Source organism: Eretmochelys imbricata, chromosome 4 (assembly GCF_965152235.1).
Source record: "Eretmochelys imbricata isolate rEreImb1 chromosome 4, rEreImb1.hap1, whole genome shotgun sequence".
In the NCBI taxonomy this organism is placed as follows: domain Eukaryota; kingdom Metazoa; phylum Chordata; order Testudines; family Cheloniidae; genus Eretmochelys; species Eretmochelys imbricata.
Window position 1 is genome coordinate 72,106,619 of NC_135575.1, and position 18,911 is coordinate 72,125,529.

At 40.6% G+C, this 18,911-nt stretch overlaps 1 protein-coding gene across 1 annotated transcript in view; it reads right to left on the reverse strand.

Moving 5' to 3' along the window:
- LOC144263584 (putative ATP-dependent RNA helicase DDX60) overlaps nt 1–18,911 on the reverse strand; it is a 71,671-nt gene that overhangs the window by 2,759 nt on the left and 50,001 nt on the right. The window contains exons 28-36 of the mRNA XM_077814508.1: nt 18,152–18,304; nt 16,714–16,818; nt 12,904–13,104; nt 11,605–11,709; nt 10,656–10,797; nt 8,824–8,945; nt 5,563–5,710; nt 4,235–4,377; nt 1,922–2,073 (exon numbers count right to left, since the gene is read on the reverse strand). Of these exons, the coding sequence (XP_077670634.1) occupies nt 1,922–2,073; nt 4,235–4,377; nt 5,563–5,710; nt 8,824–8,945; nt 10,656–10,797; nt 11,605–11,709; nt 12,904–13,104; nt 16,714–16,818; nt 18,152–18,304 (1,271 nt within the window). The remainder of the gene's footprint in view (nt 1–1,921; nt 2,074–4,234; nt 4,378–5,562; nt 5,711–8,823; nt 8,946–10,655; nt 10,798–11,604; nt 11,710–12,903; nt 13,105–16,713; nt 16,819–18,151; nt 18,305–18,911) is intronic.

Below are 18,911 nucleotides of genomic sequence, written 5' to 3' on the forward strand. Positions count from 1 at the left end.
TATTTCTCCTTGACATTCTTAGAGGATGAAATTCATCTCTGTGCAGGTCGTCCATAGACGGCTTATGCACCATTTAAGTTCCACTAAAGTCCTTAAAAAAAAAGCTTAAGTGACCCTTGTAACTGTACTCTGCACAAGGTTGAATTTTACCTAGAGTAAATGGAAGGGCAGCAGGCTTTTTGAACTTAAGCTTTACTTGCATGCTTAAGTGGTGCATAGGACTTTGTGCAGGAACTCTGCACTGAGCTCAATTTCACCCTAACTAAGACTGTATCAGAACACTGAAAATAGTAGATTACTGAAAAATCTCTTGAAAGATTTCTGTGAAACACACAGATATTGGCAGGCTTTATATAGTTGCCTGTGCACTGAACTGCATTTTTCTCCTAGAGTTTAAAGAGTGATTCATAAAAAATTATATATGGACAATAAATATAATCAAAACATTTAGCACACCAGGGCTACCTCTTATCTAAGGGTGTGAGGGCCACTAGTAAATACAATAGTGTTAGAAGTGTTCACAGTCAAAAGTTAGGTTTGTATGTTCTTCATTCATTGAAATGGATGAGTGGGGCTGGGGAGAAGATGATGCAATATGCATAATATTTTAACCTCTTAAACTATCAGGGTGACAACCATGCTTAACATAAGGGGACTGTTGCCTCCTTACTTACATTCAGTGGGGGTGATTTGCTTGGCTAGCTCCCAGTGCTAAAAAGGGGAAGGGTCGATGGGGAATCAGGACCCTGAGACTGACAGCCTCCAGGAACAATGGGGAGAAGCCAATGCTCCAGGTCAGCCTGAATGACAGGGCGGGCAGGCTAATCAGAGAGTCAGGAGGCAGGGAGGTCCCGTCCTCCATGTGAGCTGGATTTGTCTGGGTCAGACAGAGTGGGGCCCAAGCTAAACTGGGGAGCAGAGCTGTGCCAGATCCAGAGGGACCAGAAAAGCAGCCCACAGAGAGCAGACCGTGTCCTGAGAGCAGAGCTGCAGCCCCAAAGCCAGAGGCACAACCCAGAGAGAGCAGACTTGCCCTGGGAGCAGAGCTGCAGCAACCAGAGCCAGAGGGGCCAAAGAAGCAGCCCAGGGAGCTGGAGGCAGGGCAGCAGCAGCAGTGCAGAGACAGAGCGGTGCTGCTGGGGCTGGAGCAGTCTGGAGTTGGGTGTGGTGAGCAGCTGGGGAGACCGAGGGGGACCCTGGGCAGCAGGCCCAGCACAGGGAGACACCTCTGCCAAGAGGCTCTGCAGGCCAGGCTTGGATCGTAACCCCGACAGGACGGGGGGCGACACTGGGACGGAGGGTCCTACCACTTAGAGCCTGAGAGAGTGTGGCCACCACCAGAGCAAGTGTTCAACCCATAGCATCCCTACAGCACAGCCAGGGCCTGAGAAGAAGACCTGGGACTTACAAGGAACAGACTGTGAACTGCCCTGACATTCCAGAGACACTGTTTGTGATGTTCTCTGCCACAGAGCGGGTTGATGTGTTTCCTTTAACCTTTCCCATTTTTCCTTATTCTTTTTAAAATTAATTGTTGATTGAATAACTTGCATTTGCTTTAAATTGTATGTAATGGTCAGTGGGTCAGAGAAGTGCCCAGTGCAGAGAGAGTACCCCGGAGTGGGAACACCCTAGCCCCTGTCCTAGGTGACCACAGCAGGGTTGGGGGCCGAGCCCCCCAGGAATCCTGGGCCCAGCCTTGTTGGGGTTACAAGGACTCTGTCAGATAGGAGAGTGGAAGGGAGTCCTCAAGGGCAGGGAGGCCACTGGGTAAAGGAAGTGGGAGCGAGGACTCAGATCCTTTCGCTAGCCCACTTCACCGGGGTAGTGCAGAAGCCAGGAAGGTTCCCCACAAGAGCAGGACTATTCCCCCGCTTATATTAAGATGAAAAATTAAATCAAAGAAACATCAGGTGCTTACCCATTATCTTGTGCCATTGCTTTCAAAGAACCATGTTTATAGAAGTCAAGTGCATAAGCATTAAGTGGCATCATTCTTCTTCGATTATCAAATTTCTTTGCACAAAGTACAGGAATATTTCCAGCAGTAATACCAACTGTGCGTAATATGACCTGAGGAAACAGTGCAACTTAATTTTAAAATTCAGATCTTTCAGGTTTACTGTATAAATTCTTTGCATGCTTATCCAGGGTTTTTCATGTTTTGACCTTACTCATCTACCTGTCAACTTAATACTTAAGTAGAGTTGCCACGTATCTGGGTTTTACCTGGACAGTCTGGTTTTTTTTTCTGTGTCTGGGTGCCAGACTTAAGTCTGATACTGGAAGCTTAAATTCAGCAAGGTCTGAAGTTAGTGGCATTACTCATGTGCTTAAAGTTAGGCACATGATCAAGTACCTTGCTGAACTGGGGCCCCAAGAGCAGAAAATCCATTGTCATCATTGTGTAGTTTTGTTTGCAGGACAAAGCCCTTATGGCACTGTTGCTGGAAATAAAGCATTCATAAAAGTAGTCATCACTTTATAATGATGGTTAATTTATTTTATGAAAACTAATATTTCTTAAAGAATCCCAGCCAAGCATACCTAAAAACTAGGCTCTTAAATCCTTATGTAGACTCCGAAAGAATTGAACAAATTTTCAAAAATGCTGATCACCTAGCAGCTCCTGTTGAATAATGGGATCTCTTGGACCCTCAATATGTTTTTTGAAAAAACAGGCCGCTTATTAAAGTGCCTAAATATTTAGGAGCTAAAGTTTAGATTGTTTTTTGAAATTCTTTCTTCCAAATTTATGCAAAGAAGGTTACATAGCAAATAGAACCCAAGAGCCCAGACACAAAATGAGATTTTTTTTTAAAGCAGAGGCAAGGAAAATAACTGCACAAAGTGTCAGTCTGTTAAATACTAGAGCTCCTATCAGGAGGATGGAAAGACAAGGAAAAAGTAACCATCAATGAAACCTCTTATTTACTGGAGAGTTTTACATTTTAAGACAAATTAATATTATTACTAAAATATTCCACAAAATTATTTTCCTACAATTGTTACCTAATTCTCATTTTATTAGATTACTAGTAGTGTAGAAAAGAAGGCATATGAAGGAATTGATAACTGAAAGCCTCTGCTGGCTTAGTGCATGACTGAAAAAATTGAGTGTCTCTTTTCTAATTATGGAATCTAGGAAGGAAACACCTATACCAATTATTAAAAGTACTTTTATTCTTTATGATACATTTTTATTTATTTTTCTGTTTATAAAAATGGGCTTATCGAAGAAGCTCTAAGTTAAAAGAAAACACTATCAACTATCATGCATCCGATGAAGTGAGCTGTAGCTCACGAAAGCTCATGCTCAAATAAATTGGTTAGTCTCTAAGGTGCCACAAGTACTCCTTTTCTTTTTGCGAAGACAGACTAACACGGCTGTTACTCTGAAAACTATCAACTCCATCATACTAAATTAACATTCTCTCATAAATAGCTCCATAGGCTCCCCTACAATCACCCAATTCACACAAAAGCATGAGTAAATAGATGAGCATTATACCAGGCCCCCATAAGACTCAGGTTCTGATCAACAAATGCAGCGACTGTGTTCCAAAATTAAATGTTACCTGCTGAAAATGACAGGCCTCCAGCCAGTTGCCTCCATAATTAAATCCCTGAAAGTTCCACAACTCATTTCAATTACAGTGGCAGTACATGTAGAGAGAATCTCTCTCCCTTAACAGATTTCAAACTATATAGGGCATTAGATCAAAATCAGCACCAAAAGAGAACAGGAAGCCAGCTAAGCCCTAGAAAACAGGCATTATATATTCCTTATATTTGACAGCATTAAATAAGCTCCTTGTTAGGAATATATACTCCTTGGAAGTAATAAAAAATATGGAGCAAATTTTGCCTGAGGATCTTTACTAAAATCAGTGTGAAACTAGGTCAGGTAGAATTTGATTCTATAAATAGAGGATAGAGACTTCTTTCCTAATAGCAATAGATCACTGTCTTCTCTTTTAGCAGAAGAATGCTGCCTAAATTTCCCTATGCCTCAGTCTCCTGATCTGTAAAATAGGCATAATACCTACCTCAGAACTGTTGTGAAGCTAGATTCCTTAATATTTGTCAAGCACTTTGATATCCTCAGACAACAGGTAAATAAGAAGTACGAACTGCTATCACTAGAGTGGCAATTCCTTTTTCATATGGAGTATCTAAATATATTTATTCTGGAGCATAGACAAAGTGAACCTTTACAAACTCCCCAACTTACACTGTTGACAGTCTCTGCATGAAGTAAATCAGTATCCATGTTTCCAGACAGGCATGCAAAAGGTGAAACAGCTGTTCTTCCCTCATTACAACTCATCAAGTGAGACACCAGTTTAGAGTCATTGCATTCTTCACCTGAGAAATCTAACCAGAACAAGGTGTGAAATGAAAAGTTTAAGAATACATACGCAACACAGCTGTCCTCTGAGAAACTATCAATTCATGCAAGAAATATTTTTATTACTCTTTTTGACTCAATAGTTCTCTTTATAATGTTGACGTTATAGATAATGCTTATAATTAGAATTATCTATCACTTTCTGTAATAAGCCTCTGCTTTCAGATGCTTACAATTCTGCCAGTTTTTAACTACTTGGTGTGAAATTTTCCATGCTTGGTTTCTGCCTCAGGCTGATTTTTTTTTTTTTTTTGAAAGATTCAGCAAAAGCGGTTCAGCCATTTCTGAGAATGAGTTTAGGGAAAAATAGTCTGATTAGTCAATACTAATTTTCCATCAATTTCTTTGAAGAAATGCCTTCATGGGGGTGAAGCAGTGTTTGCAATTAGTCCTGTAATCAGCGAGGTATCTTCTGGGGTTCCCAGGAAAAATCTACACAGATTTTGCTGACTTAAAAGAACCTGCTCACCATTTGCATATGCTCAGTAGAATTTATAAGACAGCTGCTACAATCTGGGAACATTCCATCTGTATTGACCAAGGTCCAACATACCTCCCTCATCCCACAGTTACTATGTGATATTCACAGAGCGAGAGCTATGGATGGGTCATAAGTGCAGTAGCTGTATATCCTCTGGTCTAGATGTAGATGTACAGGGATGGAAGCCACTACGATAACTGGATTTGTAGTCTCAGTTAGAGCAGCAAGGATCTTGCTAACAAGATGGGTACTTCAGGCAAACACTGCCAACCTGTTATGGTATCATACCATATTTCTTTCTACTCAGAGGGTTCTTTAAGTCTTTTGTTGCCGTCTGAACCCACACTTTCCTCCTGTTCTCTTTTCCCATCGAAGTCCCTTATTATTACCCTCCTTCTAATGAGGCTTTGACAAAATCCTTTTTAGAGTCCATCAGTGCAGGTCCTTTAGTTGGCAAGAAAATTGCAAGATATCAAAGTGAGATATTTCCTACCTCGGAGGACTGTTGCTTTCATACAGATTCTAGCATGTATTGACTTATGAACAAGGAATTGAGCCCCTACCTTCCACATTACACTGCCACTAGACCAGGCTCTAATTGCCCAAAACACAGTATTTCAGTGAAGCAAACCACAGTGAATATGAATGTATACATGTAGCATTCGCTTACCAGTCCTTGAAAGAGGAAGTTGGTATTCTTGTTTCATATCAGCCATCTTGGAAATAATAAATAAAAAATGGCCAAAATTCTCCTCTATTTTGTTGTTGTACTCATGTAATGCAACAGCAAAGTCTTCTGGGAGATCTTCAAGGAACACCTAAAACAATACAATTTTGTGGGATAGAACACTTACATTCAGTCTAGAATTTTACCAGTTTTTCCGAGCAACAAAAAGGGAACAGAAAAGCTGAGCTGTATCCTCTACTTTTACATTGTTATGATGTTGCAGTGACAACAGGTAGCATATCTGATGTTAGGTATTTCCAACTTAAGTCACTGTTTTTAAAAGCAAGACTCTAGAACACATCATCTCCATAATAAGTCAAACCCTATGTCATAGTCTGCAATTTTGTGGCTGCAGGATTTTCCTGGTAATCCACCTATTGCCAAAGAATTGTTTTGCTGAATCTCAAGCTTTCATTTTTAAGTTTCTAGTGCTTGAAAATGTCAACTATTTTCTTCCTAAACCTGTAAACAGACTGAAACAGCAGCTCTGGAAGGCACAAATCAGTAATTTATGCTGTACACGTTATTGGTTACATAGGAAAGATGTTATCCCACCACACAAACATCTGATTTTTGTAGCCCAGTGTGCTAGTTTGCCTTTATTATATTTACTGCTTTGCATTGTATTCTGCGGTAATGCAAAAAACCTACAGGCCTGTATCCTGTAAGACATTAGCTTCAGCAAGTTAGCAAAAGGCTTGAGACCTATGAACTTTGAACAGATAGACTTTGCACAGATAAACGGCCCAATGGAAAACCTCAGGTATTTGGGGAGCTGAAAATAGAATTTAAGGGGAAGTTCTGACCACAGGTAAATAATTCAATCACAGAAGTGTCCTGGCAACGAACTGACATACATAACAGGTACATGAGATACATTTAAGGCTAGCCTGCTTGCTTGCATTTATATCTTTTCTTATAACTTTCTTATTTTCTTATGGGTTTGATTATTTTATTAGAATAGGTTTATAGGTCTATATTAGAGTATATTTTGGCTGTAACACAAGGAACCTGCAGGCCACCTCCTGTATGGTGAGGTAAGGATAGCATACATATGTTTGGGACCTTTCACCTAGATAGATGGTGAAGAGTTAAAGCATAAGGTCCATGTGTGGCTGTGACCTTTAACACAGAGGATGTGTTAAAGCCGGTTGGCATAGGGGCTTTCTTATGTGCATACCCTTTTAAACTTAACAGGTACACCACAACTTGGAACTTGGAAAGAACTGAAATAATCGGCTAAGACAGAAATAACAAATGTGATGCTTAACCACAAAAGGGCTATGGTAATGCATGGACATATAAGATAATAAGTTGAGATCATTGATATACTAACCTATAGGAAAAAGATACTCCAACATTAGTAAGGTGAGGAAATACAAATAAGGAAAAGGGGAAAAAATCCCTTTCTGAATATGCATCAAACATAACGGCATTAGTGTAACATATCATAAAAGTGGCATCCCCACCTAGGGGTGATAGGAGAGAGAGATGTAGTCCTCACAAGATGCCAGAATGATGGCCACTGGTGATGATGGGGAAGGTGATGGTGATGAGGAAGATGATGGCTAACATTTCAGGTTGTTCTACAACGGTATCAGTATATGGGTGTGCAGATGTACATTCTGTAGTATCTCTATCTTCCTTACTTGAGTTGGGGTGTTTGTGACTATGCTAAATGTATAAATAAACTATATTTGTAAATATAAAAGAGTTCCTATAGTGTGAGTGTTACAATTGTGCACATCAGGGTTTCCAACTATATAATAATTTGAATAATACTGGGCCTGATCTTGGGGCAAGAACCTGGCAACCCTCAAAATGATAACTCGGGATTCTTAAGTAATCAATATAATTAATATATAATCTAAAGATCAGGCAACACCTTCCCATACTCAATTAAAATACAGTAGAGCAGAGGTTCCCAAACTGTGGTCAGTAGAGCAGCAGCTTGTGGTCTGTAGAGAGCTATCTCATTTTCATAGGCTAAACAGCATTAAAAGTAAGGGTGGGGGGAAGTATATTGAAACATTTCCAATATTATTTTGCCATGTAAACAATTAACTGCCATAGGGATGTTATTTGAAAGGGAGGGGAGATAGCCCATGAAACAGTTTCTAAAACTGGAGTCCAAACTGTGAAAAAGTTTGGCAGAGGCTTCTAGCTGTTGGAGAGGAAATCTTCAAATTCAAGACAGGGAGATGATCTTCCTGTTTAAAACTAAGTTCACAAAATTGGGCTTGCAAAGAGCTCCAACTCTCATCTAAAGATCATCAAATCTCCAACCTTTATGTTTGAGTCTAACAATGATTCTTTTTTAAATTAAGTGGCTTTCATCACTGGCAGAGAACAACTGGCTGCTTAAGGAGAGTTACACCAAGCCTCACCTATGACGGATGAGCTACCTTGCAGCTGAGATAGACCAGTTGATTATAAAAGCCAGCCAGGGTGCCAGTTATTGATGATAGCTGCTCGGAGTAGAAAGATTGTAGTAGGAAGCTCCTAAGTCAAGGGGACCTTACAGGAAGTAGGTTGGTGCCTGTGGTAGGCCTTGGAGCAGAGTGACTCTCAGGCAAGTGATCAGGCCCACTGACAGAAATTCTGGGCCCCAGGGCCAGGGCCAGGGCCATACCTGGGGGGGTGGGACCCGGGGTGGAAGTGATGAATCTGTCACTTCTGGGACTGCCCAAACCAGCCCACGGGGCCCAGAGTGGTCTCATGCGCCTAGGAGCCCTACAGCCCATCCGGATGATTTAAAGGGGCCCAGGGGTCCCAGGCCCTTTTAAATTGCCTGGGCTCCTGGGTAATTGCCCCCTTTGCCTCCCCTGTCAGCGGGCCTGCAAGTAAGTGGTAGACTAAAACATATTAGGACTAGATAAGCCCCTGAAGAAGACCCTGGGTCAAGGGAAAATGCTGGGTTTATATATGGAACTTCTGTTGAACAGTTTTATTGTGAACAGATAAAGAGGGCTAGAACCAGGTGAGAAAGAGGGCTAGAACCAGCATGGTGTGAGCACTGTCTGAACTGAGGGGTCAAGCTAGCAGCCTACAGTCACACAATGTGATACTCTAACATCAAAAGAGAGGTTAGCTCTCTCATAGATCTGTTGTTCAAATTATCAATAATCACTTAGCCTACCTCTCTGTTTTATTTTATCATTCTTTACTAAATATTTTTTAAAAAAATAAGAGATTTCATCTTACCTTTGACTGGTAAAACTTCTGTTTAGATTTAATAACGCTGGCAGGGATATATCTTCTTCCAAATAGATTTGCCAGTACTAGCACTAGCTGTTCCATCACCTCTTTAGAAAATGTCTTTGAGTCTATTCAAATAGAAAACTCAGACAGTCAGAACAAGGATGTTGGGATTAAAGCCTAAACTAGCCAATACCTTAAGAGTCTGGAAAAACTCATGTAGCAAACTTTTTAATTCTAGGAAAAAATATCTCTAATATATGTATATGTACAAACATACATATTTTTGCCAATTGTGATATAATGTGGGTAATGTGTCCAAACTCCATTACATTACAGACTTGGGAGGAACTAGGAGCTGCCATGTTGTATGTCTAATATTTTGAAGGAAGCCTATTGAGAAAAGTTTACTGAGGCAGCTCTGGCTTTATCAAGAGTCTGCAGATTTTCTTGATTTCTTTAAATTTGGTTTTAAATTTGAACATAGCTCTGGTTCCCTTGATCAGCAATCTCCTTTTGACAATGGACAAAGACTAAATATCTGTGATGACTCTTGTAGATCTGTTAGTTGCCTTTGATGCTGTAAGACCACCATTGTTCAGAAGGTTCCATATTCTGGCAGGGATAGAAAGAACCATGATGGAGCATCTCTGTTGTATTCTCTCTGAGAAGGTTCCTAGGCTGCTATTCAGCAATTGCACATCTACGCGCAGGAGTCTCTCTCTTGTGTTTTTCTTACCCCTCTTGCTCAATGTGTATGTAAGACCACAGTGTGAGATAGTGAGGAATTTTCAGACGTGGCGCGATAAGCATGCTGTTGACTGTGACAGACAGCTATGACTAAAACAGGCATATCTTGAGACTATGGGATCCACTTTATAATGTTATCTGTATCTCTGTGAACCCAGGCTTGTATGTTGGCTGGTTGGGGAGGGTTACAGAGCTCCTTTCAGGAACTAAAATAAGTGGGGGGCAGTTACTGCAGACCCTGAGACACATGAGTACCACCCCCTGGGGGGAATTGTACATACTGGCTCAGATTAGCTTCAAGAAAACAGGAGACAAAGAAGGGCTTTGGAGTATACAGGCTGAGTTTAACCTTATTCAAGGGGGTTCTTACTTTGATCCAATAAACTGACATGAATCTTTGACCAAAGTGGAGGATGGGGAAGAGGCAAATCCTGCTGAAGGGTTGGAAGAACTGGAACCAGCGAGGGTCACCATAGGATGGATGGATGGATGTGTTTGTCTTTTATTATATTTTCTTTGTAATCTCTTTATCTAAAATAAATGCACTGTGCTCTATGTAAGGCTGTCTGGTCCCTAGTAAAGTACTATCTTAGTCCTTGAGAGAGAGTGAAACTGCAAGTGCTGAACAAATCAGACCTGCAAGAACAAACACAATGAATTGTAGGGGGATGCAGTGTACATGCCAGGTCTGGAGGCAGATAAATGCAAGTCCCTGACCAAAGAGAGATGACACTGGAAGTGTGAGACCTAATGGAACATCCCTTGAGCAGACCAAAGAGAGTTCATAGATGCAATTACCCAAAATTGCAACATTCACTCATCTTTTTCATCAGATCAGAACAGTGCAGTTTCTCTGTTTGTTCAGTGTGTAGCTGTGATAGGGGTTTGGATGATGGCTAGTTGGCTGAAGTTCAGTTGTGCCAAGACAGAGGTAATGTTGGTTGACTGGAGGAAATAACCAGAAGAGATGGAATATATCTAGTTCTTTTTTCCCATATATATGTAACTTGTCTTCTACTCTTTAACAATTATTTTTAATTTAGTGTCAATTTCTTAACTTTATAAAAAGGTAGTGAACATGAACTTACCTTTCTTCGTTGGCTGACACAGTTTGTGGAACAAGCCCTTCACAAGAAAGCTGACTAGGACAAGATTGGAAGGTTCGTGATAATGCAGATGGCTTACAAGTCCAGCAAATCCCATGGTGTTGCCTTCTTGATCCAAATATCCCTAAAGAATTAAACAAATTAGTAATATATGACTGGACCTTGTATTAATCCTTGTATTAAATGACTGTCATTTTTGTAATTTGGACCATGATATTGTTCAACATTAAATATTGCTCATGCCACCATTGTGGAGAATTCTGTGACTCGGAGAGTTACATAGAAAACCATTCTCCTCTGTTCCACGCCTTGCAGTACAGTGGATCATTCTAGTAGTGTGAGATATAATATAAACTTAATTACAATGGAGCATTATAACCACCAGATATTGCCCCTAAAAACTGCAATAAAGAGTAAAATCAGAGGTTACAGTTTCTGAGTGTTTTAGCTGTACTGACAGGCGTTTGTTAAGAATGGTGGTATCGCATGGTACCTACTGACTAGATTGCTAGGCTCAGCTCTCAACCTGCCAAGGCTAAAACATGTGACGGTGCCCTTCAAATTATGTATTATGTAATAAACATCTCAAATGAGATACAGAGCCCCCCCACTCAAAAAAAATAGGAAGATGGAATCATGTGAAATGTAGCTCTTTTGAACAATTTGTTTTTTCTTAAAATATCATGATTCAGCATTTTTGATATAAGTACTTTTCAGTGAAAACCTCAGGCTTGTGGGGAAGAACTGAGGTACATGCACAACACAAGCAATAATAACCAGGATAGCTGGTTTGATCTATAAAATAATAGCGTTCATAGCATGTTCATGGGCACATCCCTGAGCTCGTGTGGAGCTCATTGCAGGATCAAGGCCAAAGACTAAATGTAGAGATAAACCATTTCATTAACAGAAAAACAAGGTGGAATCTTACCTCCTTGACAAGAAATTGAAAAGAAAATAAAAAGTAGAGCTTTAATATCTTCACGACTCTTGGCTGGTTGAAGGAGAGAAGCGAATGCTTCAACACTGACAATACCTTAGGAGGAAAAATACTTCAATTTATCACTCTCTTAAAATTTCTGAATTAGTGACTTGCTAGGGAATGCCATGCTTATGATCAACAATGCTCTGGGGATCTTTTGGGAGAAGGGGGGATTATGCTGTTGGGGACCTCAGGGTACCATGGGGAGGGTCTGTGTGTCCATGCCCCATTCCACTATGGGGACAAAATTACCCTTGGATGCAATCTACATAAGAAAGAGAAAAGGGAAGAAGAGGTGAAGGTGCATTTATAAAGACAGTAAGATAAACTTCCTCTCCCTAGGCAGTTGAGTCCCCTTTCTCTGCTCCTTTTCCCCTTCCCTCTGCCTTCTTACTGATATCAGAGACAGCTTGTTGCTTAAACCACTCCAGGAACACTGCAACATGGGGAGAAGGCGGTGGCATTTACTGTCCTATTGCCCCTTAAATCTGTCCATGCCCTTTTGTATGGTTTTGTTCCTATTACATCTGTTTCTGGACACCTCACTAGCAGAAGGACTGACAAAATTTGAGGGAGTTCAGAGAAGAGGGAAAAAAAGATCAGAGTGCTAGAACAATTGACTTCTGAGAAAAGATTAAAAGAACTAAATAAATATAACTTGTCTAAAAGCAGCTAAAGGTGAGACAATGTAATAATCTGCAAACATTTGAATGTTGTAAACACCAAATAGGGAGAGGAATTGCTCAGATTAGTACAAAGAGTTTCCTGGAAATAATAGGATGAAATTAACAAAGGGAAAATTTAGGATGACTATCAGGAAAACTTGACATTGAGATCCATTAGGATCATTGTTTGATGTATTTAAAACTAAACTGCACAAAATACTAAAAATGTACTGGAGGATTTTATAGGGCCTTTTCATCTAATTTCTGTGATTGTAAGATCTATATAAAAACAGTATAGAGGTATTTGATCCAAATACATATCACTTAATAAAATTGGATTCCACTGAAAACAATGTGAACAGTGTAGGGAAAGGGAAAGATCATAATTATTTTGTATTATTTAATGTGTATTAGAAATCTGAAATTCCCCCATTTATTAAAAACAGATTTTTCAGGTTAGCAAAAATACATATTTAGTAATTTGGTGTCAAACTAAATAAACATTCTTCAACATGTGATCTAAAAATATATAACAGATTCCATTATCTAACTGAGCACTGATAGCCTAAACTACATAATATACCTTTGCTTTTGCATCTTCTTTGTCATCAGCTTTTGCAGCCAACAGCATAAGTCTCAGTGCCAGGGAAATATTCAGAGGGAACTGGCCTCTCAGCTGAGGTACATTGGATTTTATAAGCTTGTCTACTTTTGGCAATGGAATGTCATAGAAAAACACACTTCCCAGCAAGTCTTGACCACGTCGTCCAGCACGTCCGGACATCTAGAGAGAAGCAATGCCAACTTTTTATTTTTTCTCATTTCCATGATAGCATAAAGTCATTTCAATAATGCCAGTTATTCTGGTTTGAAAGAAGCATATCAGAGGGATTTTTGATTCTGTCAGTACAGAGAGACAAACAGTGAATTCATAATATGTATTTATGTGGGTGCTACTCTTCTAGATAGGGAAGAGAGGATCTAAGATGCAGGGGAAGTGGAGAAATGACTTGATTGCTCCCTGCCTGCCTTTCCAGCTCACAGCCAAGACAGGGAAAGAAAAAAGGAGGGTGGGAGAAAAGGAGCTGTGGATGTGCTGTTCCTTGACCAGTTTTGTAAGATTAGATGGTTAGAACGTTCCAAGAATGCTGCAGTCTTTATTATGTGGCCAGCAAAAAAGAATGCAGAAGGCTATATTCAACTTCTCTTACCAATGGGGAGATTTGTGCCTGGCTATGGGGAGGAGGCTTGCAATGGTTGTACTACCACCTTCCTCAACGGTTGTAGGATGAGGGCAACTTGAAATTACAGCCATAGGCCAGCAGAGGCTATCCAGGGGACGGGTAGAATTGGTGCATCCTCCCACCTTCCTGGCCATGGCTACTTCTCAGACATCTCTTCTCTCCTTGGCCTTCAGGGATGTAAGTACCAAAGGGTATGTCTACACTGCAATAAAACACCCACAGCTGTCCCGTATAGACATACCGTTTGTATTGTGCAATCTGCCTCCAGGTGATCTTCCCACCACCCGAGGCGCTGGATTGCAATAGCTCATCACAATTAAATAAAAATTTGTGTAATGAAATAATCTATTGTAAAACACTTAGGTTCAAACTCAGCACTGGTTATACCGGGCCCCCAGAAACAACACAGGATCACTCCCAAATGCCACAGGGAAGAATTAGAGCTGGTTGAAATATTTTTAATTCCAACATGTTTGACGAAAAATGGACTATTTCTTTTGCAAAAATGTGTGAATATTTTTCCCCCTTTTTGTTTGACCAGTTCTTGGTATAACTCATCCATGGAGAATCAGTGCTGAAGCTGTGGAGCAGAACCAGAGTATGTGATGGTGAATAGCATAAAAGCTTTTCACTGGGTCTCTCCCATTTTATCCACTGTCTGTTGGGAATCTGCAAGGCTCAGTCTTTGGATTCCTCCTCTTCCCTTTACATCATCTATTTAGTTGATATTATCTGCTCTTATGGTTTAAACTACTGCTTCTATTCTGACAATATGCAAATCTCCAGAGTTGTCTCCATCCACCCAATCCTGCATCTCATCCTGTGTCTCTGACCTTTCCTCTTAAATGTCTCACTGAAATTAAGCATAACATTCCCTTTGTTTTACCATCAACACCATCACCATCCTCTTTATTGCTCTAGCCTGAAACCTGGGGGTCATCTTTCATTCTTCTCTGTCCTTTGCCCTATGCATCCAAGCCATGTCTAAAATCTGCTGCATTGTTTATCAGTGATTAAACCATGTGTAAATTATGCAGATCATTACTAATTACTGCCTATAAATCACTATCATATATTCTGTATGTGCAACATATGTTACAAAACACAATGTAGGAATCTTTTACAGTGTTAACATTTTTTATTGGGACTATTTTTGTATCCTTCCCACCAGTCAAGCCAGGTGCCTTAGTCATGAGTCCAACTGTCAGGCCTTAGAGGCAAATTTAATAAACCTCTAAAATAGCTTCTTGGTACCCAGAATCATGATATTGTTAAGGTCCGATATCTCAGGATCTTCTGGTGAAAGCAAATGTTGGTACTCCTTGGGAAGCTGACAGTGGTACTATTTTTCTGATATTCCATTTTTTAAAGTAGTGACATTTTTATATAAGGAAAACCTGTCAGAGGTGCAGGACTGAGTCTTGTCCACCCTGGAATTCGGGCCCACTTAGTTTGGTTGGATGGGGGTGGAGTTCCTCATTTGGAAAGAGAAAAAGGAGACATCTCTCTGACACTGATTTTTATTTTAATGGCAACCATTTGAATTTCCTCAGGGGTAAAAATGTTAGAATAAGTCCAGGGGAAAAAGGGTAGTGGGCACAGGGTGGGTAAGGTAGCAAAGGAGAAGAAGGATGGCCCAGTGGTTAAGGCACTTGCTTAGAACTTGGGAGAACCACATGCAAGTTCCTCCTCCACCACAGGTTTCCTGTGTGATTTTAGGAAAGCCACATAGGGTACGTCTACACTGCCATTAAACACCCGTGGCTGGCCCATGTCAGCTGACTCGGACTCACAGAGCTTGGACTACATGGCTATTTAATTGTGATGTAGATATTCAGGCTTGGGCTGGAGCCTGGCTATGGGACCCCGCAAGGGGGATGAGTCCTAGAGCCAAGGCTCCAACTCAAACATGAACACCACAATTAAATAACCCAAGTTAGCTCTCATTGGCTAGCCACAGGTGTTTAATTGCAGTGCAGGCATACCCATAGTGTCTCTGTGCCTCAGTTCTCCATCTGTAAAATGGGGATAACAGTGCTTCCTTAACTCACACGGGTGTTGTGAGGATAATACATTGCAGGTTGTGAGGCACTCGGACTATATTGATGGAGGCTATGTAAGTAGGTTGCATTAAGTAGGTAGAAAATGCAGAGCAGATTGATTTATTTTATGACTTGGAAATTGATCATATGTATGGCCCTACCAAATTCACATCCATTTTGGTCAATTTCATGGTCATAGGATTTTTAAAATAGTAAATTTCATTATTTCAGCTTTTTAAATATGAAATTTCATGGTGTTGTAATTGTAGGGATCCTGACCCAAAAAGGATTTGGGGGGGGTCACAAAGTTCTTGTAGGCGGGGTTGCGATTGCTGCCCCTACTTCTGCACTGCTGCTGGCAGCGGCACTGCCTTCGGTGCTGGGCAGCGGGGGAGCGGCGGCTGCTGGCTGGGAGCCCAGCTCTGAAGGCAGAGCCGCTGCCAGCAGCAGCCCAGAGGTGAGGATGGCAGGGTATGGTATTACCATCCTTACTTCTGCTCTGCTGCTGCAGAGTTGGATCCTCAGTCATCAGCTGGCACTCTTCAGCCACCAAGCTCTGAAGGCAGCAGTGCAGAAGTAAGGGGGCATGGTATGTTATTGCCACCCTTACTTTTGCGCTGCTGCTGGCGGGGCTCTGCCTTCAGAGCTGGGCGCCCAGCCAATAGCAGCTGCTTTCTGGCTGCCCCGCTCTGAAGGCAGTGCAGAAGTAAGGGTGGCAATACTGCAACTGCCCTAAAATAACCTTGCGACCCCCCTGTAACTCCCTTTTTGGTCAGGACGGCCAATTTGAGAAACCCTGGGCTCTTCCCGTGAAATCTGTATCATATAGGGTAAAAGCACACAAAAGACCAGATTTCATGGGGGGAAACCAGATTTTAGGATCCGTGACGTGTTTTTTTTGTCTGTGAATTTGGTAGGGTCCTAATCATATGCCTAGAATCTTCGCTTGTGGTGTGTGTTTTCCCTTTTTCATCAAACTTTTTAGACAGAAATATTTTGACCAGCTTTTTATATATACACATATATAGCTGTCCAAAAGTTTTCTGTCTAAATATATGTACATGTGTACAGATGTGTGTTAGTTAAACTGGCTGTGTATTTCAATACCTGTCTATAGTTCAGAGCATCCAAATACACAGAATTCTGTGTGAAGACAACCGATTTACACGGCATGTTGATTCCTAAAGCGAGTGTTCCAGTAGCTGTAACCACCTAGGAAAATAAACATAAGTATTGAAAATTATATTTATCAACATGTGTTTCCATTCTGATAGCCTTAAAGATAGAAATGCTAACTAGAAAATTAATGCACCTCTGTACATTATTACTTCCAGGCAAAGAAGATAACAGGCACCCACAACAGGTACTCCACCATTGAAATCATGGAATTATAAACAGAGTAAATTAGGTACAGGCAGTAGCTCAACAAGTGAAAGGGAGAAGAGAAATTATCCTGACTGGTGAACAGACAATATGGAGCAGCTGTGGAAAATCATTGCTACACAAGTAAGGGATTACTGCTGCCACTTTCATTTGGATTTGGATTTTTAAAACTATTAACAGCATAATGCCTTTAACGGTTAATGTACGACTTCGTTCCCCCCTCAGTGATAAGTCATAATTCCTTACACTAACATAGTTTGTCCATTTTTATGTGGCTTCTTCTGTCTTCTTGTGCCCTGGTTGCACATTTTTTTAACTAGGGTTTGGTGTGGGGTTGCTGTTTGGTTTTTTTTTTGGTGTAGGAAGGCGCAGAAGGATTGTCTTGGCTCTCACGGAAAGTCAATTGACTTTTCTACCACAATATCCCAATCTTACTTACCATGCTTATCTTTAGCTTAAAAAATTCTGAGCAGTTTTGGATCTTCAAATAAGTTTGTATGAAAGAGCCAAGTATTTTTATTATTAAACACTGTAAAGTATTTTAAACAATTTATATTGAAAGACATACAAAACAAGGCCCTGATCCTGCTAATATTTATATTTATGTTTAACTTTATTCACATGCACAAATGTAAGTATTTGCAGGATTAGGGCCTAAGATTCTATTGTATTTTCTCTTAAGTATTCTAAAATGGTGTCAGTTTGATAAACTGCATGGATATGCGATGCAATTTGTTCACTAAGGCAGTGGTCCCCAACTTGTTCCACCGCTTGTGCAGGAAAAGCCCCTGGCGGGCCGCACAGGTTTGTTTGTGAGCATGGAAGTGGCACAGGCCAAGGGAAGTACTGGCTGCCGCTTCCAGCAGCTCTCATTGGCCTGGAGCCGCGAACTGTGGCCACTGGGAGCCGCGATCGGCCAAACCTGCAGATGCAGCAAGTAAACAAACTGGCCAGGCCCGACAGGGGCTTTCCCTGCACAAGCGGCGGAACAAGTTTGGGAACCACTGCACTAAGGAATATATTTAATGTACATTTTGTGGGGATTGTGCTTGCACTTACATTTTCCCCCTGTAAGTGAGGAGATCATTATGTGTAAAAAATATTTAATTCTCAAAGCAGATACTGTTGTATACTTAAAAAAAAATTGTGAAAAATGATGAACCTGAATAAATCCCATCCTGAAGAGCATCTCCACCATCTGTCTTCCTTTTTGTGACACAGAAGCATGATGATATCCAATTCCTCTCAGTGCCAGTGTTTTCAGTGTTTTATTTGTTGTCATGAACCTCACTTGATGAATCACCTTCTGCAAAATCTAACAAAATGAAAAATTTTAGATATTTTTCATTTTTATTTACATTCATTTAAGCCAGTGCCAGAATGGAATACAACTGAGTCATGCATTGTCCTAAAATTACGTGCTTTGGTCAAACAGTGCTCTCAATAGGAAATCTGTTACTACCTATGTGCAAGAGATGCAGATGTAGCCTAAAACACTACTTGGGTTATATCCTGTGGGCTGCCAGTGACACATTTCAAACCAAATAACACGTTGGTTAAACCTCTTTTCTGAGATCTGATTCACTGAATTTAGTCAAGGTGTTTTTTGTTTTTTTGCAGTTCAAGCAAGTGATTCTTCCACCTTTACATGGAGTAAAACTTAACTAAGTGAGCATTTTTAATTGATTTCAGGTACTACTTGATATGAGTAAGAGTGGCAGAAATTTCTATAGTGCTCATCACTGTAATGTTTTTTTCCAGCATAGAAAATCAAGCAATAAGAAATAGATAAAGAGCTACATTCTGCCACTCTTATTCATTTGAATAGTACCTTACTCCTCCATTAGTCTACTGAAACTAATAGGGTATACAGTGCTACTCAACATGAGTATGGCTATCTGAAACTGACCTTGAGTTAAGGT